This window comes from Cucumis melo, unplaced genomic scaffold, assembly GCF_025177605.1.
Source record: "Cucumis melo cultivar AY unplaced genomic scaffold, USDA_Cmelo_AY_1.0 utg000841l, whole genome shotgun sequence".
NCBI lineage: Eukaryota > Viridiplantae > Streptophyta > Magnoliopsida > Cucurbitales > Cucurbitaceae > Cucumis > Cucumis melo.
Window position 1 is genome coordinate 32,304 of NW_026124245.1, and position 27,065 is coordinate 59,368.

Below are 27,065 nucleotides of genomic sequence, written 5' to 3' on the forward strand. Positions count from 1 at the left end.
TAAGTGGGGCAGTTATATATGACAGAGATTGTGAGACTACATGGAGTACCCGTATCCATCATTTCAGACAGAGACGCTCGTTTCACATCGAAGTTCTGGAAAGGACTTCAACTTGCTTTAGGTACGAGGTTAGACTTCAGCACGGCATTCCACCCTCAGACTGATGGTCAAACAGAGAGATTGAACCAGATTTTGGAAGACATGCTACGGGCCTGCGTGCTAGAGTTTTCAGGAAGTTGGGACTCTCATCTGCATCTGATGGAGTTTGCCTATAATAACAGCTACCAGGCTACTATCGGTATGGCACCGTTCGAGGCTCTATATGGCAAGTGTTGTAGATCTCCTGTCTGCTGGGGCGAGGTTGGAGAGCAGAGGATGCTAGGCCCCGAGTTAGTGCAGACTACCAATGCAGCCATACAGAAGATCCGAGCTCGTATGCTGACAGCACAGAGCAGACAGAAGAGTTATGCTGATGTACGACGTAAGGATCTCGAGCTTGAAGTGGGAGACATGGTCTTTCTGAAGGTAGCACCTATGAAGGGTGTTCTGAGGTTCGTGAAGAAGGGGAAGCTGAGTCCACGCTTCGTAGGGCCGTTTGAGATACTGGAGCGGATTGGCCCCGTGGCTTATCGCTTGGCGCTACCCCCATCTTTTGCTGCAGTGCATGACGTATTCCATATCTCCATGCTGAGGAAATATGTCGCAGACCCAACACATGTGGTGGACTTCGAGCCACTACCGATCAGCGAGAACTTGAGCTACGAGGAGCAGCCTGTCGAGGTCTTGGCAAGGGAGGTCAAAAAGCTTCGTAGTCGAGAAATTCCACTGGTCAAAGTCCTTTGGCAGAACCATGGAGTGGAAGAGGCCACGTGGGAGAAAGAAGAGGACATGAGAGCTCAGTACCCCGAGCTGTTCGAGGATTAGAACTTTCGAGGACGAAAGTTTTCTAAGGAGTGGAGTATGTAACGCCCCAACAAACTTGTTTTTGTTCATCTTACTATTAATATTTATGTATGGTCTTGGAAAAGACAAATTTATTGGGAGAACCTTATCATTTTGAATTTTCCGGTTTATTAAAGTTGGGTTTTCCACTTTTTTTATTATTAAGTATTTTTCTATTATGTTACCTATTTTAGTATTTAGAAATTATTTAGTGAGTTATTGCTAATTGAAAGGAGGGTTGGTTGAGTTTGGTGAGATTTGGAGAGAGAGAGGAGATGGTTGGTTTGGGTTATTTAAAGGAAAAGAAAAGAGATATTGTCTTATAAAAAGCCTTGGGTCTCGTGCGTAAAGAAGAAGAGAAAAATCAAAGAAAGAAAGGGGGAAAAGAAAAGAGAAAAAGGGAGGAAAAAAAAGATTTATTAATAAAACCCTAGCAGCCGCCGCCGCCGCCGCCGCGAACCCGAGCCGCCAAGACTTCCCCTCTCTGTTCAGCAGTGCAGCCGAGTCTTCAGTCCACCCGAGCCATCGCCGAGCTTCCAGCCGCGTCGGAAGAATCGTCCAAGCCGATCCGCGCACGCCGAGCGTCCGCCGGAGCAGTCGTCTCTCGCAGCCGTCGCCCGAAGCCGAGCCGCGTCACCCTTCGCGATCCGCAGCCGATCCGTCAGCCAGCCGCGTCGCGCCGCTTCGATCCGACGCAGCGCAGCCGAAACGTCCGTCTGCAGCCGTCGCCGAGCGAAGCCGTGGTGTAGCCGGACCACCCGCAGCCGTCGCGCCACCCGGATCCGGAAGCCAGTGCCTCGTCGCGTGAGGACCCCACCCGGCCGAAGCCCCGCTCCGTGACCCGAAGCTCGGCCCGTGCCGCGTGCCTCTGACCCGGAACCCGAGCCGCGTGCACCCGCGAGCCGAGCAGCGCCCACGTGCGAGCCGCACGTGCGTAGACGCTGTACCAAGCCGAGCTGCGCTTGTCTGCACCACGAGCCGCGCCAGTCTGCGCCGCGAGCCGAGCCGATCTTCAACCTCCAAGCCGAGCCGATCCTTGTTCTCTTTCCAGCCGAGCCGCCAAGCCTAATTTGGCTCCTGCCATCCAATTTTGGATAATTAAACTAATTATTTTGGCATTACCCAGTAAGACTTAATAACTTTGGACACTAAATAATTTAATTTGGAATTAAATTAAATTATTTTCCTTAAGGGACGTCTTGGACCAAGTAACTGCTGCAGCGTGGGATTTCTTCAGTAGGGGCTCAGCATTGCAACCTCTTTCTAGGGTAAGTCATTTCAACTGAATTTTGAACCGTTAGTCGTTGGTGACTTAATTACGAATTTTGGCGTATTAAACAGTTAGGACCTCGTTGCTTGGAAAGCACACTTGCCTCGCGGTTAGAACTCGCCAAGTAAATCTCCAGGTAAGAGATTTCTACTACTAGCTCCATGTTTAGAATTATGAGGTCACGTATACCTTCAATTGTGCATGTCGAGGACTAGACTGTACGATGCATGAAATTAATGATAGTATGATGCGATTGATGATATGGTTATATTATAGCATGATGTTGTGATGACGAGAACTGTTATGGCTGTACGACGGGTGTCGAGATGGAGAGTGTAATGATGATTTATCTGTTATGTTATATGATGACGCCATGTGTATGTATACTGCGATTAGGGTACCTGTTAGTTTAACCTGTTAGAGTCGTACCTGCATGGGTGTCCTTCGGGATCACCACCTATTTAGGACTGTGCGGTCCGACGGGACACCAGTCTAGCATGGATATAGATATGACTCGAGTGACTCGACGGGGTCCTCGCATCCCGATTGTCCTAGGTGTCCCCCGGGGCACCGAAGACCAGAGTTACGTTCCTACGGGAGCGCATGTTGCACGTGTTCGGGAACGTGCCAGCGATTGGGTACCAGTTACAGGACTCTGACAGGAAGCTAACAGGCACCTAGTGGGACTAGTAGTGGGTCCCTTACTGAGTATTTTGTACTCACTCTTTTCATGTCATGTTTTCAGGTAGAGGACGAGGTAAGGGCAAAGGCAAGCTGGCGAGCGACCAGAAATGACCGTGGCAAGCCATAGGGATTTCTGCTTCCGCCTATTCTTGTTTTTGACTTTAGTACCTGAGTTTGAGTATTCTTCACTATTTACCATTTCGTTTTAGATAGGGCCCGAGTAGGACTTTAGAACGAAACATCATTTTTTTTTTGCATGTTACCTTGTTGGATTTTCATAAATAAATTTCTAAAACCTTATACGTTTTTACTAAATTTTGTCCTAAACCACTTGTCCTATATTTAGTAATGACTTCGACTCAGTATAAGGAGTTGGGCCGTTACATTGGGTGTACCACTTATGTCCATAATTTTGGCCCTAATTAGACTAAATTTACCCCTCGGGCTCAGGCCTGTGTGTTTGTTGGATATCCCATTCACCAAAGCGGGTATAAATGTTTTCACCCGTCGTTTAGAAAATACTTTGTCACTATGGATGTTACTTTCTGTGAAAACCGACCCTACTTTCCTGTTAGCCATCTTCAGGGGGAGAGTGTGAGTGAAAAGTCTAACAACACTTTCGAATTTACTGAACCTACTCCTAGTACTGTATCTGACGTTGATCCTCATCCCATAATCTTACCTGCAAACCAAGTTCCTTGGAAAACATATTACAGGAGGAATCTCATAAAGGAAGTTGGGTCCCCTACTAGTCAACCGCCGGCTCCAGTCCAAGACTTCGAACCTCCTCGAGACCAAGGTATGGAAAACCCTACAGAACCTTGTACTAATAATACGATAAGTGAGAATGACAAGTCTGATGTTGCTGTTCTTGAAAATATGGAAGAAAAGAACCATGGTGATGACATTGAGGTTAGAATAGAAATCAGTAATGATGAAGCATAACAGGGTCATACAAGAAAACTTGATGAGTATGATCCCTCTCTTGACATTCCCATTGCTTTGAGAAAAGGTACCAGATCCTGCACTAAACATCCCATTTGCAACTATGTTTTCTATGATAATCTCTCTTCATAGTTTAGAGCGTTTACAGCAAGCCTTGACTCTACCATAATACCGAAAAATATCTACACTGCTCTAGAGTGTCCTGAATGGAAAAATGTTGTTATGGAAGAGATGAAGGTTCTTGAAAACAATAGAACTTGGGAGATCTGTGCTCTACCCAAGGACATAAAACTGTAGGATGCAAATGGGTGTTTTCTCTCAAATACAAAGCAGATGGTACACTTGATAGACACAAGGCAAGGTTAGTTGCAAAAAGATTTACTCAGACCTATGATATTGACTATTCAGAAACCTTTTCTCCAGTTGCTAAGTTGAATACTGTTAGAGTCTTGCTATTTGTTGTTGTGAACAAAGATTGGCCTCTATACCAGCTAGATGTTAAGAATGCTTCTTTGAATTGAGACCTTGTGTAGGAAGTCTACATGAGCCCCCGCCAAGATTTGAAGCCCAATTTGGTATAAGTTCGCAAATCACAACCGACCAAAATTCCAAAAAGTGTGATAAAAGCACTCTAACACCCAACATGTCAGCCAAGTGTGCAAGTTCAACAAACTTAGTTCCAAACCAAAATAAAAAGAGTTTAAAACCTCTGAACATTGCTTGAGTGTAAATTCGCAACTCATAACCGACTAAAAAGTTCAAAAAAGAGTAAAAAAAGCACCGAGGACCTAAAATGGCACAACCCGACCAAGCATGTAAGTGCAACAGACTTAGTCTCAAACAAACTTAAAAAGTGTTCCAACCGAGCCTACGTATCACTTGACCTTTAAAAGCAACCTCACAAAGTTTAAGTGTAAGTTTACAACTCCCAACGTACCAAAAAGTCAAGAACTGTGAAAAAAGCACTTCAAAGACCACAAAAGAAATGGCAACCAAATGTGTAAGTGCAACAAACTTACCCTCAAACCAACCTTAAAAGTGTTCAAAACGAGTCTAATTATCACTTGAATTTTAGAAACGATCTAACAAAGCTTAAGTGTAAGTTCGTTACTCATAACCTAGCAAAAAGTTAAAAAAAAGTGAGAAAAGAGCCTTTCAAGACCCAAAATGGCAACAAAGTGCGTAAGTTCAACAAACTAAGTTTAAAACAAACCTAAAAGGTGTTGAAAACATGTCTACGTATTACTTGGACCTTAAAAAACGACCTAAGACATCTTAAGTGTAAGTTCATAGCTCACAACCTAGCGGAAAGTTCAAAAAGTGTGAAAAAAGCACTTTAAGACCCAAAGTGGCAACCGTGTGTGTGAGTGCAACAAACTTAGTGTCAAACCAACCTAAAACGCATTCAAAACATGTCCAAGTATCACTTGAACTTTCAAAACGATCTAACAAATCTTAACTGTAAGTTCGTAACTCACAACGTACCAAAAAGTTCAAAAAAGATTGAAAAAAAGCACTTCAAGACCTAGAATGCCAAGTGTGTAAGTGCAACAAACTTAGATTCAAACCGACCAAAAAGGCATTCGAAACACGTCTTAGCTTTCAAACGACCCAATGACGCTTAAGTGCAAAAGCTTGTAACTCATAACTTGCCAAAAAGTTCAAAAAAGTGTGGAAAAAGCCCTTCGATGGCAATCATGTCTGTATGTGCAACAAACTTAGTTCGAAACAACCTAACACCTGTTCAAAACATGTCTAAGTACCATTCGAACTTAAAAAATGGCCTAACAATGCTCAAGTATAATTTCGTAACTCATAACCTACCAAGAAAATTCAAACATTGTAAAAAAAGCACTTCAAGACCCAAAATGGCAATTAAGTGTGTGGATGCAACAAACTGAGTCTCAAACAAACCTTAAAGGTGTTCAAATCGTGTCTAAGTATCACTTGAACTATCAAAATGACCCAACAAAACTTAAGTGTAATTTCGTAAACCATAACCTACCAAAAAATTCAAAAAGTGTGGAAAAAGCACTTCAAGACCGAAAATGGCAACCAAGTGTGTTAGTGCCACAAACTTTGTTTCAGACCAACCTAAAAAGAGTTCAAAACGTGTGTAAGCTTTCAAAACGATCGAACAATGCTTAAGTATAAGTTCGCAAATCACAACCGACCAAAATTCCAAAAAGTGCGATAAAAGCACTCTAACACCCAACATGTCAGCCAAGTGTGCAAGTTCAACAAACTTAGTTCCAAACCAAAATAAAAAGAGTTTAAAACCTCTGAACATTGCTTGAGTGTAAATTCGCAACTCATAACCGACTAAAAAGTTCAAAAAAGAGTGAAAAAAGCACCGAGGACCTAAAATGGCACAACCCGACCAAGCATGTAAGTGCAACAGACTTAGTCTCAAACAAACTTAAAAAGTGTTCCAACCGAGCCTACGTATCACTTGACCTTTAAAAGCAACCTCACAAAGTTTAAGTGTAAGTTTACAACTCCCAACGTACCAAAAAGTCAAGAACTGTGAAAAAAGCACTTCAAAGACCACAAAAGAAATGGCAACCAAATGTGTAAGTACAACAAACTTACCCTCAAACCAACCTTAAAAGTGTTCAAAACGAGTCTAATTATCACTTGAATTTTAGAAACGATCTAACAAAGCTTAAGTGTAAGTTCGTTACTCATAACCTAGCAAAAAGTTAAAAAAAAGTGACAAAAGAGCCTTTCAAGACCCAAAACAAAGTGCGTAAGTTCAACAAACTAAGTTTAAAACAAACCTAAAAGGTGTTGAAAACATGTCTACGTATCACTTGGACCTTAAAAAACGACCTAAGACATCTTAAGTGTAAGTTCATAGCTCACAACCTAGCGGAAAGTTCAAAAAGTGTGAAAAAAGCACTTTAAGACCCAAAGTGGCAACCGTGTGTGTGAGTGCAACAAACTTAGTGTCAAACCAACCTAAAACGCATTCAAAACATGTCCAAGTATCACTTGAACTTTCAAAACGATCTAACAAATCTTAACTGTAAGTTCGTAACTCACAACGTACCAAAAAGTTCAAAAAAGATTGAAAAAAAGCACTTCAAGACCTAGAATGCCAAGTGTGTAAGTGCAACAAACTTAGATTCAAACCGACCAAAAAGGCATTCGAAACACGTCTTAGCTTTCAAACGACCCAATGACGCTTAAGTGCAAAAGCTTGTAACTCATAACTTGCCAAAAAGTTCAAAAAAGTGTGGAAAAAGCCCTTCGATGGCAATCATGTCTGTATGTGCAACAAACTTAGTTCGAAACAACCTAACACCTGTTCAAAACATGTCTAAGTACCATTCGAACTTAAAAAATGGCCTAACAATGCTCAAGTATAATTTCGTAACTCATAACCTACCAAGAAAATTCAAACATTGTAAAAAAAGCACTTCAAGACCCAAAATGGCAATTAAGTGTGTGGATGCAACAAACTGAGTCTCAAACAAACCTTAAAGGTGTTCAAATCGTGTCTAAGTATCACTTGAACTATCAAAATGACCCAACAAAACTTAAGTGTAATTTCGTAAACCATAACCTACCAAAAAATTCAAAAAGTGTGGAAAAAGCACTTCAAGACCGAAAATGGCAACCAAGTGTGTTAGTGCCACAAACTTTGTTTCAGACCAACCTAAAAAGAGTTCAAAACGTGTGTAAGCTTTCAAAACGATCGAACAATGCTTAAGTATAAGTTCGCAAATCACAACCGACCAAAATTCCAAAAAGTGCGATAAAAGCACTCTAACACCCAACATGTCAGCCAAGTGTGCAAGTTCAACAAACTTAGTTCCAAACCAAAATAAAAAGAGTTTAAAACCTCTGAACATTGCTTGAGTGTAAATTCGCAACTCATAACCGACTAAAAAGTTCAAAAAAGAGTGAAAAAAGCACCGAGGACCTAAAATGGCACAACCCGACCAAGCATGTAAGTGCAACAGACTTAGTCTCAAACAAACTTAAAAAGTGTTCCAACCGAGCCTACGTATCACTTGACCCTTAAAAGCAACCTCACAAAGTTTAAGTGTAAGTTTACAACTCCCAACGTACCAAAAAGTCAAGAACTGTGAAAAAAGCACTTCAAAGACCACAAAAGAAATGGCAACCAAATGTGTAAGTACAACAAACTTACCCTCAAACCAACCTTAAAAGTGTTCAAAACGAGTCTAATTATCACTTGAATTTTAGAAACGATCTAACAAAGCTTAAGTGTAAGTTCGTTACTCATAACCTAGCAAAAAGTTAAAAAAAAGTGAGAAAAGAGCCTTTCAAGACCCAAAATGGCAACAAAGTGCGTAAGTTCAACAAACTAAGTTTAAAACAAACCTAAAAGGTGTTGAAAACATGTCTACGTATCACTTGGACCTTAAAAAACGACCTAAGACATCTTAAGTGTAAGTTCATAGCTCACAACCTAGCGGAAAGTTCAAAAAGTGTGAAAAAAGCACTTTAAGACCCAAAGTGGCAACCGTGTGTGTGAGTGCAACAAACTTAGTGTCAAACCAACCTAAAACGCATTCAAAACATGTCCAAGTATCACTTGAACTTTCAAAACGATCTAACAAATCTTAACTGTAAGTTCGTAACTCACAACGTACCAAAAAGTTCAAAAAAGATTGAAAAAAAGCACTTCAAGACCTAGAATGCCAAGTGTGTAAGTGCAACAAACTTAGATTCAAACCGACCAAAAAGGCATTCGAAACACGTCTTAGCTTTCAAACGACCCAATGACGCTTAAGTGCAAAAGCTTGTAACTCATAACTTGCCAAAAAGTTCAAAAAAGTGTGGAAAAAGCCCTTCGATGGCAATCATGTCTGTATGTGCAACAAACTTAGTTCGAAACAACCTAACACCTGTTCAAAACATGTCTAAGTACCATTCGAACTTAAAAAATGGCCTAACAATGCTCAAGTATAATTTCGTAACTCATAACCTACCAAGAAAATTCAAACATTGTAAAAAAAGCACTTCAAGACCCAAAATGGCAATTAAGTGTGTGGATGCAACAAACTGAGTCTCAAACAAACCTAAAAGTTGTTCAAATCGTGTCTAAGTATCACTTGAACTATCAAAATGATCCAACAAATATAATTTCGTAACTCATAACTCATAACCTACCAACATGTCTAAGTACCATTCGAACTTAAAAAATAGCCTAACAATGCTCAAGTATAATTTCGTAAGTCATAACTTACCAAAAAAATTCAAACATTGTAAAAAAAGCACTTCAAGTCCCAAAATAGCAATTAAGTGTGTAGATGCAACAAATTGAGTCTCAAACAAACCTAAAAGGTGTTCAAAACAAACCTAAACCAAACATGGGAACAATCAAGAACAACCTCAAGATTTTCAAGAATGGCATGAAAACATGCAACAAAAACTATTAAGAAAGCAAAAATTACCTCAGGTAGTCTAGAATTTCCACCAAGAATTAAAGAACCTACAAGATTACCTCAGATGATTGGAAACAAAAAAGAAGACCTTTGTATAGATTTAGATTCTTCTAAGAAAGAGGAATTAATTCCTAAATCTTCATTCCAACATTCCTGCAAGATTTCAACCCCTAACTTTGTTTCATACCCATTCAACATTACAGAAACATGAATCAAAAAAGTTTCCAAGATTCAAAAGCAGAATCCGACTCAAACAAAAGAGAAATGCAATTTCATTCAGATTTTCAAGTAAAAAAGATAGTTGTTTCAATATCCAATCTCAAATTCAGCAGACTTTAATTTTTTTTACAAAACCAACATTAAATTAAAGACTATATCAACCTTAATTTTCATGAAGTATTCCAAACCTCTCAACTTAAATAGATTAACATTACCTGTCAAGATCGACATTACTATTGATTGCAAAAGTTAAAGAAATGGGAGCCATGGAATCTCTCGCCCATTTCTCAATGAATCCAGTGCCCCTCTTGTTATGGTTCTTCTATTCAATGTTAGCTCACCTCCTTTTCCAGCCTACATCTTTTAGAAATCAAACTTAATCATGCGATTGAAACGACCAAAATTGAATTCAATTAAGTCACTTCATTCTTAAAAATTTGAAAGCGAAATTAAATGAATTTAGAATCACATATTCACATTGAGTTTACTTGATATATGTATGAATTTAGACTCATATATGTATGTGTCTACTTGACCTAACCGGTTGGACTCTAAGGGATGGGTAGGTCTGGTTTTGGTTAGGCCAAGAGTGAAGAGTTCCCCACACAAGCTCTGATACTGAGGGAGCTCAACGCATTCTACTTGACCTAACTGGCTGGAATCTAAGGGCTAGGCAGGTCTGGTTTTGGTTAGGCCAAAAGTGAAGAGTTCCCCACACAAGCTCTGATACTGAGGGAGCTCAACGCATTCTACTTGACCTAACCGGCTGGACTCTAAGGGCTAGGCAAGTCTGGTTTTGGTTAGGCGAAAAGTGAAGAGTTCCCCACACAAGCTCTGATACTGAGGGAGCTCAACGCATTCTACTTCACCTAACCGGTTGGGTTTTAAAGGCTAGGAAGGTCTGGTTTTGGTTAGGCCAAGAGTGAAGAGTTCCCCACACAAGCTCTGATACTGAGGGAGCTCAACGCATTCTACTTGACCTAACCGGCTGGACTCTAAGGGCTAGGCAGGTCTGGTTTTGGTTAGGTGAAAAGTGAAGAGTTCCCCACACAAGCTCTGATACTGAGGGAGCTCAACGCATTCTACTTCACCTAACTGGTTGGGTTTTAAAGGCTAGAAAGGTCTGGTTTTGGTTAGGCCAAAAGTGAAGAGTTCCCCACACAAGCTCTGATACTGAGGGAGCTCAACGCATTCTACTTGACCTAACCGGCTGGACTTTAAGGGCTAGGTAGGTCTGGTTTTGGTTAGGCGAAAAGTGAAGAGTTCCCCACACAAGCTCTGATACTGAGGGAGCTCAACGCATTCTACTTCACCTAACCGGTTGGGTTTTAAAGGCTAGGAAGGTCTGGTTTTGGTTAGGCCAAAAGTGAAGAGTTCCCCACACAAGCTCTGATACTGAGGGAGCTCAACGCATTCTACTTGACCTAACCGGCTGGACTCTAAGGGCTAGGCAGGTCTGGTTTTGGTTAGGTGAAAAGTGAAGAGTTCCCCACACAAGCTCTGATACTGAGGGAGCTCAACGCATTCTACTTCACCTAACTGGTTGGGTTTTAAAGGCTAGAAAGGTCTGGTTTTGGTTAGGCCAAAAGTGAAGAGTTCCCCACACAAGCTCTGATACTGAGGGAGCTCAACGCATTCTACTTGACCTAACCGGCTGGACTTTAAGGGCTAGGTAGGTCTGGTTTTGGTTAGGCCAAAAGTGAAGAGTTCCCCACACAAGCTCTGATACTGAGGGAGCTCAACGCATTCTACTTGACCTAACCGGCTAGACTCTAAGGGCTAGGCAGGTCTGGTTTTGGTTAGGTGAAAAGTGAAGAGTTCCCCACACAAGCTCTGATACTGAGGGAGCTCAACGCATTCTACTTCACCTAACTGGTTGGGTTTTAAAGGCTAGAAAGGTCTGGTTTTGGTTAGGCCAAAAGTGAAGAGTTCCCCACACAAGCTCTGATACTGAGGGAGCTCAACGCATTCTACTTGACCTAACCGGCTGGACTTTAAGGGCTAGGTAGGTCTGGTTTTGGTTAGGCGAAAAGTGAAGAGTTCCCCACACAAGCTCTGATACTGAGGGAGCTCAACGCATTCTACTTCACCTAACCGGTTGGGTTTTAAAGGCTAGGAAGGTCTGGTTTTGGTTAGGCCAAAAGTGAAGAGTTCCCCACACAAGCTCTGATACTGAGGGAGCTCAACGCATTCTACTTGACCTAACCGGCTGGACTCTAAGGGCTAGGCAGGTCTGGTTTTGGTTAGGTGAAAAGTGAAGAGTTCCCCACACAAGCTCTGATACTGAGGGAGCTCAACGCATTCTACTTCACCTAACTGGTTGGGTTTTAAAGGCTAGAAAGGTCTGGTTTTGGTTAGGCCAAAAGTGAAGAGTTCCCCACACAAGCTCTGATACTGAGGGAGCTCAACGCATTCTACTTGACCTAACCGGCTGGACTTTAAGGGCTAGGTAGGTCTGGTTTTGGTTAGGCCAAAAGTGAAGAGTTCCCCACACAAGCTCTGATACTGAGGGAGCTCAACGCATTCTACTTGACCTAACCGGCTCGACTGTAAGGGCTAGGCAGGTCTGGTTTTGGTTAGGCCAAAAGTGAAGAGTTCCCCACACAAGCTCTGATACTGAGGGAGCTCAACGCATTCTACTTGACCTAACCGGCTGGACTCTAAGGGCTAGGCAGGTCTGGTTTTGGTTAGGCCAAAAGTGAAGAGTTCCCCACACAAGCTCTGATACTGAGGGAGCTCAACGCATTCTACTTGACCTAACTGGCTGGACTCTAAGGGCTAGGCAGGTCTGGTTTTGGTTAGGCGAAAAGTGAAGAGTTCCCCACACAAGCTCTGATACTGAGGGAGCTCAACGCATTCTACTTCACCTAACCGGTTGGGTTTTAAAGGCTAGGAAGGTCTGGTTTTGGTTAGGCCAAGAGTGAAGAGTTCCCCACACAAGCTCTGATACTGAGGGAGCTCAACGCATTCTACTTGACCTAACTGGCTGGAATCTAAGGGCTAGGCAGGTCTGGTTTTGGTTAGGCCAAAAGTGAAGAGTTCCCCACACAAGCTCTGATACTGAGGGAGCTCAACGCATTCTACTTGACCTAACCGGCTGGACTCTAAGGGCTAGGCAAGTCTGGTTTTGGTTAGGCGAAAAGTGAAGAGTTCCCCACACAAGCTCTGATACTGAGGGAGCTCAACGCATTCTACTTCACCTAACCGGTTGGGTTTTAAAGGCTAGGAAGGTCTGGTTTTGGTTAGGCCAAGAGTGAAGAGTTCCCCACACAAGCTCTGATACTGAGGGAGCTCAACGCATTCTACTTGACCTAACCGGCTGGACTCTAAGGGCTAGGCAGGTCTGGTTTTGGTTAGGTGAAAAGTGAAGAGTTCCCCACACAAGCTCTGATACTGAGGGAGCTCAACGCATTCTACTTCACCTAACTGGTTGGGTTTTAAAGGCTAGAAAGGTCTGGTTTTGGTTAGGCCAAAAGTGAAGAGTTCCCCACACAAGCTCTGATACTGAGGGAGCTCAACGCATTCTACTTGACCTAACCGGCTGGACTTTAAGGGCTAGGTAGGTCTGGTTTTGGTTAGGCGAAAAGTGAAGAGTTCCCCACACAAGCTCTGATACTGAGGGAGCTCAACGCATTCTACTTCACCTAACCGGTTGGGTTTTAAAGGCTAGGAAGGTCTGGTTTTGGTTAGGCCAAAAGTGAAGAGTTCCCCACACAAGCTCTGATACTGAGGGAGCTCAACGCATTCTACTTGACCTAACCGGCTGGACTCTAAGGGCTAGGCAGGTCTGGTTTTGGTTAGGTGAAAAGTGAAGAGTTCCCCACACAAGCTCTGATACTGAGGGAGCTCAACGCATTCTACTTCACCTAACTGGTTGGGTTTTAAAGGCTAGAAAGGTCTGGTTTTGGTTAGGCCAAAAGTGAAGAGTTCCCCACACAAGCTCTGATACTGAGGGAGCTCAACGCATTCTACTTGACCTAACCGGCTGGACTTTAAGGGCTAGGTAGGTCTGGTTTTGGTTAGGCCAAAAGTGAAGAGTTCCCCACACAAGCTCTGATACTGAGGGAGCTCAACGCATTCTACTTGACCTAACCGGCTAGACTCTAAGGGCTAGGCAGGTCTGGTTTTGGTTAGGTGAAAAGTGAAGAGTTCCCCACACAAGCTCTGATACTGAGGGAGCTCAACGCATTCTACTTCACCTAACTGGTTGGGTTTTAAAGGCTAGAAAGGTCTGGTTTTGGTTAGGCCAAAAGTGAAGAGTTCCCCACACAAGCTCTGATACTGAGGGAGCTCAACGCATTCTACTTGACCTAACCGGCTGGACTTTAAGGGCTAGGTAGGTCTGGTTTTGGTTAGGCGAAAAGTGAAGAGTTCCCCACACAAGCTCTGATACTGAGGGAGCTCAACGCATTCTACTTCACCTAACCGGTTGGGTTTTAAAGGCTAGGAAGGTCTGGTTTTGGTTAGGCCAAAAGTGAAGAGTTCCCCACACAAGCTCTGATACTGAGGGAGCTCAACGCATTCTACTTGACCTAACCGGCTGGACTCTAAGGGCTAGGCAGGTCTGGTTTTGGTTAGGTGAAAAGTGAAGAGTTCCCCACACAAGCTCTGATACTGAGGGAGCTCAACGCATTCTACTTCACCTAACTGGTTGGGTTTTAAAGGCTAGAAAGGTCTGGTTTTGGTTAGGCCAAAAGTGAAGAGTTCCCCACACAAGCTCTGATACTGAGGGAGCTCAACGCATTCTACTTGACCTAACCGGCTGGACTTTAAGGGCTAGGTAGGTCTGGTTTTGGTTAGGCCAAAAGTGAAGAGTTCCCCACACAAGCTCTGATACTGAGGGAGCTCAACGCATTCTACTTGACCTAACCGGCTCGACTGTAAGGGCTAGGCAGGTCTGGTTTTGGTTAGGCCAAAAGTGAAGAGTTCCCCACACAAGCTCTGATACTGAGGGAGCTCAACGCATTCTACTTGACCTAACCGGCTGGACTCTAAGGGCTAGGCAGGTCTGGTTTTGGTTAGGCCAAAAGTGAAGAGTTCCCCACACAAGCTCTGATACTGAGGGAGCTCAACGCATTCTACTTGACCTAACTGGCTGGACTCTAAGGGCTAGGCAGGTCTGGTTTTGGTTAGGCGAAAAGTGAAGAGTTCCCCACACAAGCTCTGATACTGAGGGAGCTCAACGCATTCTACTTCACCTAACCGGTTGGGTTTTAAAGGCTAGGAAGGTCTGGTTTTGGTTAGGCCAAAAGTGAAGAGTTCCCCACACAAGCTCTGATACTGAGGGAGCTCAACGCATTCTACTTGACCTAACCGGCTGGACTCTAAGGGCTAGGCAGATCTGGTTTTGGTTAGGCCATGTTTTCAACAGCACATGTTTTCAACACATATTATTAAGTATGTACAGTATTTACAATATTTAGAAAATGAATAGCATGTCTTCTACGCATTTCTATGCTATCAAAGAATGCATTTTCAACATATTTAAGATATTCAAATGACAAACACAATCACAAACCCGAGCTCCATGCTCAAGGGTTAGGCAGACATGCTTGTCTAAACTAGAAAGCAAATTAGACATGGTATTTATTTTAAGAATAAAGACATTGAAAAAGTTTAAAATTTGAACATTTCTGGCAAAATGAAAATTTCCCAAAGGACATAGAACATGCAAAGCTACAACCCTACCCCCCACTTAAAACTTTAATTTGTCTTCAAAGCATTTTAAGCAAGATTGTAAGGATCGAAAAAAGAGATAGGGAACAGAAAACTTCCCCTTGCTTGCAAAGGTTCCAAATTCGATTAGACTCCATTTTTTCCTTTATTCCTACAAAAAGAAAACAAGATTTTCTATCAAATTTTATTAAAGAGGTTAAACTAAAAATTTATGGATATCTAGGATGTTAAAATCAGCGAGAAAAATAAGTCCTCCTGCCTTAATAAGAACATCCTCAACTATGCCTAAGGGGCTAACATATAGGACCTATCCACTAATTGGATGCTTACATTGGTCTTTTGCAAATTATTTAACCCCTAGTTCTTTTCCCACATACCCCACAAATCATCAATTGATGGGTATCTAAATCCATATCCTCTTAAGCTTGGAATGAGAACTAAAACCACCGCCTACACACGAGTATTTTTCACATGCATCAGAATAATACCATCACCCTAAATAAATAAAAAGGCTACGATCTTGGGGTCTACATATAATCTATCAATTCCAATTCCTTGAAAGTTAAATTCTTCCATCTATTACAGCGAGGAAAAGGGATACTAAACATCCAAGTACAACGAAACATCCATCATACGTTCCACAATTTAATTATAGATCAAATATCATCCCAGATTCGTTAATTTGTATGCACTTCAAAATTTTAGACTACTTGCTTAGTTGCTTTCACATGGGAGACTTCAGCAGCTGGTTTTTAAATGTTTGCATGTGGAAAAACTTCATAGCAGCTATGAAATATCTATTCAAGATACTTTCATTGGCCACTCTCTAATCTACTTTTTCTGTGATTTTATTATGTCAAAAGAATGGAATGATCTAGAGTTTCACTAGCGGTGCATTAAGGATCCCATCCGAAACGAGATGCATAAAAGTGGACAGACAGAAAAGACAAGCATACCAGTCCAGAAGCTGGTGGCATTCCATATTCCAAAGCAGTAAGAAAATCATCATCAAGTGTCACTTCATAAGAATCATCCTCATCTTTTTGGCAATTGAAGTCCAAAGAGTCATTACATAAGAAACGAGATACATAAGAAACAGCTGAGCCATGCTTCTCATTGTGTTGCCTGATCTGGTCTTCTAATCATCCTCTGTGCCAATTTTGTTTGTTTTAAAAGAAAAAGATCATTACAACCATTCCAATTATCATGGAACCGGAACACTAAAACGTTCCAATAGAAACTATTATTTCTTGACATGGCACATAAACCAATAATGCACAAGTATACCAAGCAAGAAGAATAGAATGCTCATGTAGAGCTTGGACGCACATTGTTATGGAGTTAAGCACATAACACATAACAAAAACGATTCCTTTGGTAACCTTTCGACTGAAAGGGTCTATACAAGATGGAACAAAGTACAGGAAAGTTATCTTCCAAAAGGTGATAGACTATCCAGTTTAACTTGAGTTCAATACTAATGTACTTTCTCTCTTTCAAATGCCATGAAATTGGCTAAAAAGTTTCATCATCTGTGCACCCTTCTAACATTAATGATTGATATAATCACCTCTTACCTGATAAATACGATCGATCAATTCGAAAAATGCATTGGCCAGCTCACGACCACAAATGAAAAGTTCAAATCTTTCTGTAAACCCTGCATGGCTAATAATGCACAAGAAATGAAAATTTTTAACCCCTCCCAGGTAAGAAGAAAGAAAAGATAGAAAAGACATTCAAACAGCTGTTGGTGTAAAGATTTGAGATCTCAATCATGGTCATCCTCCAATAATTTCCCAAAGAGGAGAATAATTGAATATTTTAGGATGGAAAACAAAATTGATAATGACCCAGAGCTTATTTCTTTGGAGTTCTTGTAGATTACTAAAGGGATTAGACAATACGACTTTGTGTTTTAACATCAAGAGTGGATATCTTGTTATAGCACAAACTTAACTTAGGACAGTATGCTCCGTAAATTATGCTTTTATGTTTCTGCTTGAATAATTAGTTGTTTTTGTGTGTGCACTCTCACATATATATTCTAAATGATGATTATCTTTCTTGTCCTACAAATGAATCCTTGGTTACAAATGGAATGGACAAATTTGACAATAAGATTGATAGAATCTAAGCCAGCAAAAGGCTGAAGTTTCATACCTGGGGGAGTGGAAGAACTGAAAGAACGTCAATTGTGAAGTAAGATAAAAAGAATCTCCAAGCTCTTGTGCAAACACCATCATCGGCTTCATCAGGTTTTGCATTATAAAATTTGGAATATCTAAAATGAAAATGACAGACTATAAGAATTATGTAGAGGAAGTCTATGATTGAGCTAACAATTACAACTACTATTCTCATCTTGTTGTCAAATCCAACACATCTTTTGCCTTAATCAACCAACAAGGTGTAACAGAACAAAGGATCCAACAAGGTAGCAATCACACACAACATGACAAGTATTTCATTCCACAAATGAAGAAATACCGGGTTCCTATCACCCAAACATTTAAGATATCCCAAACCTTTACTCCTAACTTCTCGATCAAATCTTATGTTTCCAAAACTCGTAAGCCTATCAAAACTAGTAGTAAAGCTTGTTGAAATTGATCTCAATGTTCTCAGTGAGCATGTTTCTCCAATATACGAAGGTTTACTCCTGGACAGGGAACAAAGCAAGTGGAACAAATGAACCAACAGATACTTCTACTATTTGATTTTGAAGAAAAGAATCACAGGAGATGGGGGACATCAGAAGAATTTCAACCGCACACAGAAAACAGATAAAAAATAGTATAGTTGACAACCCAACAACCATTTAACTGCAATACTTCCTAAATGATTAGCTGGTAATTATTTAATCTTAGAAGAGAACTAGAAATCGCCCTGGTCTATAGACAATACATAGAGAAATGACAATGATGTGAGTGATTGTTACTAAAGGAAAAAAATAGTTTACTGATGATGAATTGAAGTAGCCTTTCCTTTGTAATTGAATGATTTAAAGAGTGATCTAATGAATGTTATAAAAAATAAATGAGGGGAGAAACTCAACCATGGAGAGAAAATGGATGGTGAATGAAGTACCAAAAAACAAACTAGCAAATGCAGTCATAGTTAAAATAAAACCATCTTCAAAAGTAGTCATAGCTCAACCAAATGGCACTTATTTTCTACAAACCCAACTACTTTTCACTTTTTAAATATTCAATTTGTGTTAGTTCCTACACACAAAAAGATCACAAACTCCTGAAATGGATAGAATTACAGGGCTACAGGTTATAGTATTTTTGTGAATCTAAAGCAATTATGAAGCATAACCAAGTAGCAAACACAAACACTTGATGAAACTACTAACAGTCACAAAAACTTTGGAAGTTAGAAGTGCAGAGAAAGAAAGTGAGAGAAGTCAATTCTGGCAAAGTGAGAGAAGTCAGTTTTGGCTTAAAAAATCCCTTTTGACTCCTTCCCAACTTCCCAGATGCAGTTGAACCCCTTCAAAATGACCACAACTGACTCAACTTACAGTAAAAAATCAAATTGAGTGAACATATGGCAAGTGGGTCCAATTCCTTTTACCACATAAAACTATAATACAAGTTCTTTCACTACCTAAAACCCAAATTCCACAACCACAGTTATGCAAGAAGAAGAACAACAACAAAAATGCCTCTCAAACTCCAACAAGAAGTACAGAAGAACTTGAATTCCAAAAGGGAACTTTACTTACCTCCGTACATCCATGGCTGAATTGAGTGAGCTAGAAATTAGAAAACACAAAGAATGAAGCTGATTTTGAGGTGCATCCGGAAGGCAATTTAAAGCTTTTGGCAGTAGCTATGTAACAAGTTTCCAAAGTGAGCCACCATAATCGACTAAAAATGGAAACCAAAATGAATGAGCAATCAATGAAATATTAAGTATATCTGAAGAAACAAACATATTATTCTGATAAACCCTGCATAATTATTCTGAGATTATAAAGATGGTGTTTAAAATTGTATTCGATTCATTTTAAAAGGTTAACCATGAAAAGGAAGAACAGTGGAGACCATGAACTACTAAAGGCATGCAATTTTTCACAATATCATGATGAGAGACTTCATGCTTTAAGTAGTCTTTGACACAAATCAAGACTATAAAGTGTCGAACATTTTCTAATCTTTATTAAAGTTTATCTTTTTTCATGCTTTAGTAATAGAACTAATTTCACTTAACAAGGTCCAAAACTTGATGATTAATCTTGAGTTTATGATTTCAACCGCATACTGAAGTCAGTTCAACCAATCTACGAAATTACAAAATTAAAAATATAAAGGATGGCATACAAATTATATATAGACATTTTGGACAACTGCAACTTTTTTTTAGTACACGGTTGCAGGGATAGGGGTGCACTCAGGTGCGCATATTAGCACGAGGAAGATAAAAACCTTCATTAGAAGCCGAGTAACGGCTGCCATTGTGGATACACACTCCTCTGTTAAATTTTCTACACCAGATTTTACATCTTCTCTAATCTGTGAGATGATTCAACATAAGACCAAATTAATTTTTCATATTACAGGAAAATATCATTTCACCACACAAATTAAGAAAAAAATATACCAAAACATCCATAACCACACCACGTAAACTACCTTAACAACAGAATCAGACAACCCAGGGATGGAATTCTCAGGAACGGTCTCCATACTGAGCTTCCGCTTAAGTGGGTTAGAAGATGGAGCAGGCTCTTCAACTTAGTCGGCGAGGGTTTGGAATCGGGAACCATGGAGTTGGGAATTTGGGATCTGACGGTGAAGCATTTTCTTTGGAAGACGACATAGGCTTCCGAGGGGTCTTCCGCCCTTGATTCCGGCGCCGTTAGCGCATGGAATAGAAAATGGCAGTGGATCGGCGAGATGGGTATTTAGCAAGATAGGGTTTCTTGGGTGGATGCTTCATTTTAGAGAATAGAAATTGAGAGAAAGGAAGAGTGAAGATTCTGAGGAAGACGAAGGAGACAAGAGATCGAGAGAGAAGGGGAGGCGGAGAGAGGGGGAAGAGGAGGGAGATAGTTGCCGTTGAGAAGAAAGATGAAGAAATTTAGAAATGAGAGAGAAGCTGCGAAGGGAAGTTGTTTTTTGAAATTTGAAATGAAATGAAATGAAACTTTTTAATTTTTAACTAAGTTATTAGAGATTTTGAATTAAAAAAATAATATATAATTAAAGTTAAAAGAATGTATACGTGCATACACATTTTTTGCAAAAGAATACTTAATGCACTTGTTTTTTTAAATAGTTTTTAGACAAACTATTATAAATAGTGATACTATTTTACTAATAGACATTATTTAATAGAATCTAAAAATTTAATATATTTAAAAACGACTCTAATTTTTAAAACAACTCTATTTTTATATTAATAAAAATAATAAAACAGATAAAATATTTTTCTATCAAGTATAAAAAAATTTATCTCGGAGAGGTTTCTTATTAAACATAAATAACTATATGTCATTAAAATATTTTATTTATAAATATTTTAAAAAATAAATTCTGTTATTTAAAATAATTTCTTCAGAACTTTTCATCAAACTATGTTTTTTCCATAAATGATTTATTTTGTATTTCTATAGCCACGTGGAGAAAAAAACAAAAGGTGTGGAAATGTGTCCTATCGAGCGCCGATTCGATGTTTCGTTTTAGTGCCCGAAATTCAACCATTTATCTATTTAACTACAATTTACAATAAATCACAACTCATTCTTATTTCTTAATTCTCCCTATTTAAGTATTCCGTAATTAGTTATAAGTTTCCACCATATAATTTGATCACAATTGAGTCTTATCATATTTCATGACTTTAGTTTAATATTTATGGGGAAAATATAAAAAAGTACATAGTCGTTTCTATAAAAAAAAAATAAAGAAACCTAAATTCTTTTGAAACGTTACAATATTGTTATTATTGTTTACTTTGGAAATAGTTGCAAAATTAAAATTAGATTCAATAGAATCTTGAAGAAATTTCTAATACTAGGATAGCAAGAGATTCATAAATTATTTATAGTACCTTTATTGGCTATATCTAAGCATTGCTTAAAAATTGTAAAAGAGCACTTAAGCTCCCTTTTTTAAATAGCTATCTATGTCGCAAAAATGTGAGCGTTCAAGGCATTGTGGAAATGGCTCGAAGTTGGAATACAAAGAAGGTCCACCCGTAGCTGCTGCTTGCTGACGTAGATTCTCAATCACACTTAATTATCTAATGTATAAAATTTTCAAAATTTTATTTATTTGTTTTTCCTTTTCAATATTTGGTAATCTCCTTTAACCAAGGAACAAATTAACCCCCACCCTCTGGACCAACAAATTTTGACAGATCACAATAAACTCTTCTTTACCCATTTCTCATTTTTCAACCTCCTGCCTACTCTTTTTACCCAAAAATAAAAGCTGTAACTCTCTTTTATATAACCTCTTCTCTAACTTTTTCAAAAAAGTTCTTAAGCTGTATTGTAAGATTAATGATTTTTGTTAAAAAAAATAATGTTATCTATTAACTAATCAAATGGTCCAAAGTTTAACATGGTATATTTGTCAGAAAGTGAGCATCAAAATGACAGATTGTTAGATGTATATATTTCATTAACTAAGAGTTGTTAAGAACTTCAATGTATGATCAAGCTTTTGATTTCTTATCATGCTTGCTGGGGCTATGGATATATCTTTAGCATTCGGTAGAAATTCCAGGACATGGGTGGGTAAAAAAAGTTTCCTAGTTTTATATCTGCTCTTTGTGAGAAAAAAGAAAAATGCAAGAGAGGTCTTAACTAGAAAGACAATAAAATTAAAAGTAATAGTATTAAGGGCAGAATTTGTTCATCACCTTATGAAATTGTACTTGGATTGGAAAACCACGTGAACGACTTAATTAGGACTTGAGGAATGATCTAGGATTAGGAAAACCACAAATCTTTTTCCCTTTTTTTTTTCACAACCACCAACTGAACAGAACACTCTATCTCCATTAATGAGTGAATATTTATAAGGCAAAGATCTCAAACTGATGCACAATTCATTATTTGAACTTCCTTAAAAAACAATCTACGAATCTAATCTTGCTTTTGTACTTACCATTGGATACATGTACTCCATTTGGATTTTAAACCTAATTGTCATATTAACTAGATTTTCAATCTACTATATTGTCTACAAAGATAGATTGTAAAAACTCAAAATGGATCATTTATGGGTCTACTCGCTTACCTTCTCTGTATTTTGTTCATTCAAAGACAAGGGCCAAACTTGTTCAACTACAATAATGTCTCTATGTTACGAGACTTATGACTAATGACAAATATTATAATTTTATTTCTTTCTTTTTTGTTTACTGTAGTATGACTAATATTGACTTTAATAACTCTTTGCTCCACAAGGGCTAAGTGACTTCAAGTGTAAAAAAGTAACTAGTAGCTGGGAGGTAGTTATACATTTCATTGAATTGGGATACTTTATGTTTTTTTTTTTTACGGTAGGATTCTTGTACTCAAACTGATGTTTTATTGATTTTACAATATCAGATTATGTATATGACTATTTAATTCCCCAGATCATTTTCCAATAATTCAAAAGAATGTCTATTCTTGCTATTATGAATCTATAGAACGAGAAATAATTAGGGACATGCATAATAATAATAATAATGCTTCAGAACCAACTTCCTTTCTTTGTTCTTCAAGCTATGTATGACCAGCTAGTTTCGTCAAATAAATATTTTCCAACGAACATAACCAAGGTTGGGATATATGATGGAAGAAGGTGATGTTCGAAAAAAGAAAAGAAGGAAGAAGAGCATCCATAGCTACGAATTCACATGAAGAAGAGGAACTCGACGAACTCAAATGGCAAATCGGAGGAGTGGGTAGCAAATTAGAGAGATGGAGAGAGTTTTCGTGGAAGGGGAAGGGTAATTTCACAAATAATCAAAGACAAACCTTTTTTATTACCAACCAATTTTTAAAGATTTTATTAGGTATGACAAAATATAAATCTATATTGTTACCTTTATCTATTCAATTTTATTCAACTTAACTTTATGTTTTCTTTTTCTCTCCATCTAACTTTTTCGATGATCACCTCCCTCCCTCACTCACACCTCACCTCACCTCCGACGGTCACACCACTTTCAGTCTCTTAAATCTGGTTGTCTCCACTCCAACATCTCTCACTCTTACCGCTACCGCCATGCCATGCCACTCTCACTCTCTCATAGCCACGATCACTTTCAGGAATTTAAAAAATATATAAAAAAAAACATATGTTGATAAAAGGCAAACTGTGAAGCCAAACCAAACCACATAATGCAATTTGATTTTCGATTTTGGTCTGATTCTATTCTAGAAAACACAAGCTCCAACAAACTATGAACACACCCATATATAATAGGGTAGATTATTAGTTTAGTCTCTTTTTTTCACTTTTTTTTCAAAATATTTAATAACACATTAATGTTAACACTATTAGGCCAACCAATAATAATAACAATAAAATTTATAGCTACATGATTTTATGTATCAATACTTCATCCTATCTAACCTATTTGTTCAACCATCAAATATTGCTTATGTTTATGGATGTCTCTTAGCAATTGCCAAATAACATGGCTAATTAAGCAATAATTAAAATCTCATATACTAGTTCAACGAGTCACTATAATTTTGATCCCAGGGAATTTGAGACTTTGTATTGAAAAAAAACAAAGGCAGGTAAGTGTCAACAATGTATACATCGATAATTATGTAGAAAAAATGTAGTCCATGAAACCGTTGCTTAATTAAATAATTTATAAATACACTAAAGTCTAAATTGAGCTGGGCCATATATTCGAATGTTAGGGACTGCACGAAGGTTTTCATATAGATAATTCGCCAATTCTTCCTGTTAGCATACAACACCTCCTCGTCGTTAGACTAAAGTCTTAAAACTAGTAAACATATTTATCATATCATTCTGAATTTTCAGTGTTCCAGGTAACCTAGTTGATAGAAAAATAATACATAAATTCCTTGATTAAAGAAAAAAAAATTCTATTACTAACTTACTATGAAGGTATTTATTTAGTTGATACCCTGATTTAGTTGCTTCACGCATTTTTCACCGCCCAAAAATTCTCAAACAAAGGGTATATACCAAATTTCAATCAACTCACTTCGTAACTATGAATTTTTTGCATTTCGATCCTAGATAGATAATCAATAGCAGCTCCCCAAACCAATTGCTTCTCCAATTGTAGGCGTCCCAGCTTCAAATCTAACGAAGGGGGATATGAGTAATTAGTAGAATTAAGGACAATATTGTCCACCAAAAAGACTTCTTAATGCAAATATCAAAAGGCATTTGGGTAGAAAGAGAATACATAGAAGAGATGAAAGGATATGTAAAAAGGCATCAATTAATGAATAGTTCGAATAAAATAGACATCACAAAATGTTAGCACCATTCAAGAAGTCATCTATTTAAATCTCATAATGACTTCAAAAAGATGATTTATCAAGTGTCAATTATTATGAGAACAAATGAGCAAACAAATAATGCTAAATAAACGACAGTTATTTAGGTCTCTTGCAATTCTTGAGCCCTATATATTGAACGTTTTAATTTTTCCACATCATATAAAATAAATACATTGAGAAAAATTTCATTTTAAAGTAAAAAGAAAAGGACAAAATTGCAACCATGGAGTCCACTAACCTGGAACGAGGTTGTGCAAATGTGGAATGGTCAAGAAATCTCCACCATCTAGAGCCATGTAGGACCAAATATGAAAATTAGATATTGACTTCCTAAAAACGAACTGATGCAATTTTAATTTCATAACTTATCTTCTCAAAGGACATACCTAAGAATGGAGGCATTGCAAACAATAGATCAATCTACAAGAATCCAATGCCTGTAGGCCCACACATCTGAAGCATGTTTATTCCTTATCTTCATATGCCCAAATGTAAGGCTTGCCATTTAATTAATAAGAAAACAACCTAACCTTGTGAGAAGAAGCAATAAGAAAGTCAGCATCAAGTGCCTAGATGTCGACAACTATGTGTAGAACACTCTAGCACGAATCTACAAGCACTTTTGCCCCAAAATGATGTGCTAAGCCAACTATTTCTTCAATTGGAAGAACATAAGTTGCAGAGAAAAAAATCAAATCATACTGAATTCCACTATTTGCATATAGTTATTATTAGAAAGATATCAAGAGTAACTGGACACAGATCAAGAGAAGGAAAAATGTCTGACAGTTCTTTTCATTCTTCATTCATTTGACTTTATTGTTTTTATTCAGCTGCAAACCTTTCCACTAGAAGTGTGATAACTGAAGTAATATGATAACACTTCAGTTTGAAATATTCACCTACTACTTGTTTTATTTGAGTAATGTTTATAAATTGAATGGTATAAAAAGGAAATAGATTAAAAAAATGCTAAATATCAAATAGAATGGTGTACCCAATACATTTTGAGACATGATAGGTAACCACAAGCTTTGTTTTTGTTGAAAACATTTCCTTTAACTCTAGTAAGTTTGGGACATTATGTTCACCTAAACTTACAAACTTCAGAACAACACCGGTCCTTTCAGCTATAAGTTGCCAAGGAACAATGGCACTATGATGTTCAGCAACCGTAAGTATGATTTGCACTGAAAGAATAGATTGTTACAGTTTAAACTTAAAGTTAAAGCAGTATATGGCTACACATGTTTAAAAAGATAAAGGATGCAACTTCATGATGTAGGAATGTAAAACACTTTCATTAACTTAAATATGAAATCATAATCTTCACAAATAAAACCTTAAAGCCTACTGTTAGAATTAGTAGGGCTTTGTCCTTAGAGTATTTTTGGAAAGAATAATATATAAGATTTTATTTCCTAAATATTTCCTAGATCTTTTCCTTTCTTACTCCTATTGTACTATATTTATTTTCTCTATTTGTACCAATTGTATTCATAAGAAAAATAATAAAAACTAAAGTATCGTGGTTTTTCTCCCAGTTCTCTGGTTTCCACGTAAGTCTCGGGTTGTTGTTAATTGCTTTCAATATGGTATCAGAGCAAAGCAATAACAAAACCCTAGGAGAAACCCAGATCGAAATTGAACCCGTCACTGTCGTCGCTGCCGCCATGGAGAAACTGCTTCAAAACCTACAGAAACCGCCGATCTACCCAACGGGAGTGGTTTCGCAGTCGTACGAGCCACCGTCTGACCAGAAGATGCTTCACGCGCCGCTTCTCTCCAGCGCATGGGCCGTTTCATCTCACCGCCCAGCCCATTCCCTTTTACGCGCCGTCGGATGTCCAACCGTCAAGCCCTTCCGGCCATTCGCATCCTCACGCGCCGCCTATGAGCTCCGGATAGCAACCCTCAACCGTAAATCTTTCAAATCTGTACAGTAAGCATCCGCTGTACGTTGACTCTTTACAGCAACCATTGTTTTCTGGTAACGGAATTAATCAACCTTAGAACAGATCAAACATTGAAGCGGGTGAGTCTTTGATGCATTTCAAACCAACCGAGTTACCGATGTATTCCAAGAACCCGATAACTTCGTTCCCTAATTTACTGTCAAATTATATAACTGGCTCTTTGGGTTCGTCTACAGAGAATTTTTCAGGTGAAAAATTAAATGGGCAAAATTATTTTTCTTGGTCCCAATCAATAAAGATGTTCCTCGAAGGTCGCCACCAGTTCGACTTCTTAACTGGAGGGACTGTACGTCCTCTACCAGAAGACGCCTTGGAACGACTTTGGAAAGGGGAGGACTCACTTATTCGGTCCATGTTGATTAATAGTATGGAACCACAGATCGACAAGCCTCTACTATCTGCTGCCACAGCAAAAGATTTGTGGGATA

The 27,065-nt window shown here is 38.8% G+C and overlaps 2 protein-coding genes across 32 annotated transcripts in view; both read right to left on the bottom strand.

Annotated features, from left to right (window-relative positions):
* Positions 1-20,307, bottom strand: part of LOC127146612 (cyclic nucleotide-gated ion channel 1-like) — a 45,443-nt gene extending 25,136 nt beyond the window's left edge. For 4 of the 25 annotated variants that reach the window (XR_007818043.1, XR_007818042.1, XM_051080782.1 and 1 more), the window contains exons 1-4: positions 19,800-20,302; positions 19,593-19,679; positions 18,890-18,996; positions 17,320-17,440 (exon numbers count right to left, since the gene is read on the bottom strand). Coding sequence is in view for 10 of the 25 variants with exons in the window: in XM_051080782.1 (XP_050936739.1) it covers positions 17,320-17,440; positions 18,890-18,996; positions 19,593-19,679; positions 19,800-19,853 (369 nt within the window). In the remaining 15 variants the exon portion in view is untranslated. The other 21 variants (XR_007818045.1, XR_007818041.1, XR_007818039.1 and 18 more) reach the window with 21 other exon arrangements.
* The window catches only part of LOC127146613 (cysteine desulfurase 1, chloroplastic-like), a 54,153-nt gene that overhangs the window by 11,141 nt on the left and 15,947 nt on the right, over positions 1-27,065 (bottom strand). For 5 of the 7 annotated variants that reach the window (XR_007818059.1, XR_007818062.1, XR_007818061.1 and 2 more), the window contains exon 1: positions 2,200-4,758. The exons of 1 other annotated variant lie outside the window; for it this stretch is intronic. The gene's annotated coding sequence lies outside the window, so the exon portion shown is untranslated. Of the gene's footprint in view, positions 1-2,199; positions 4,759-27,065 lie in introns of those variants that run through there. One more of the 7 variants, XR_007818060.1, reaches the window with a different exon arrangement.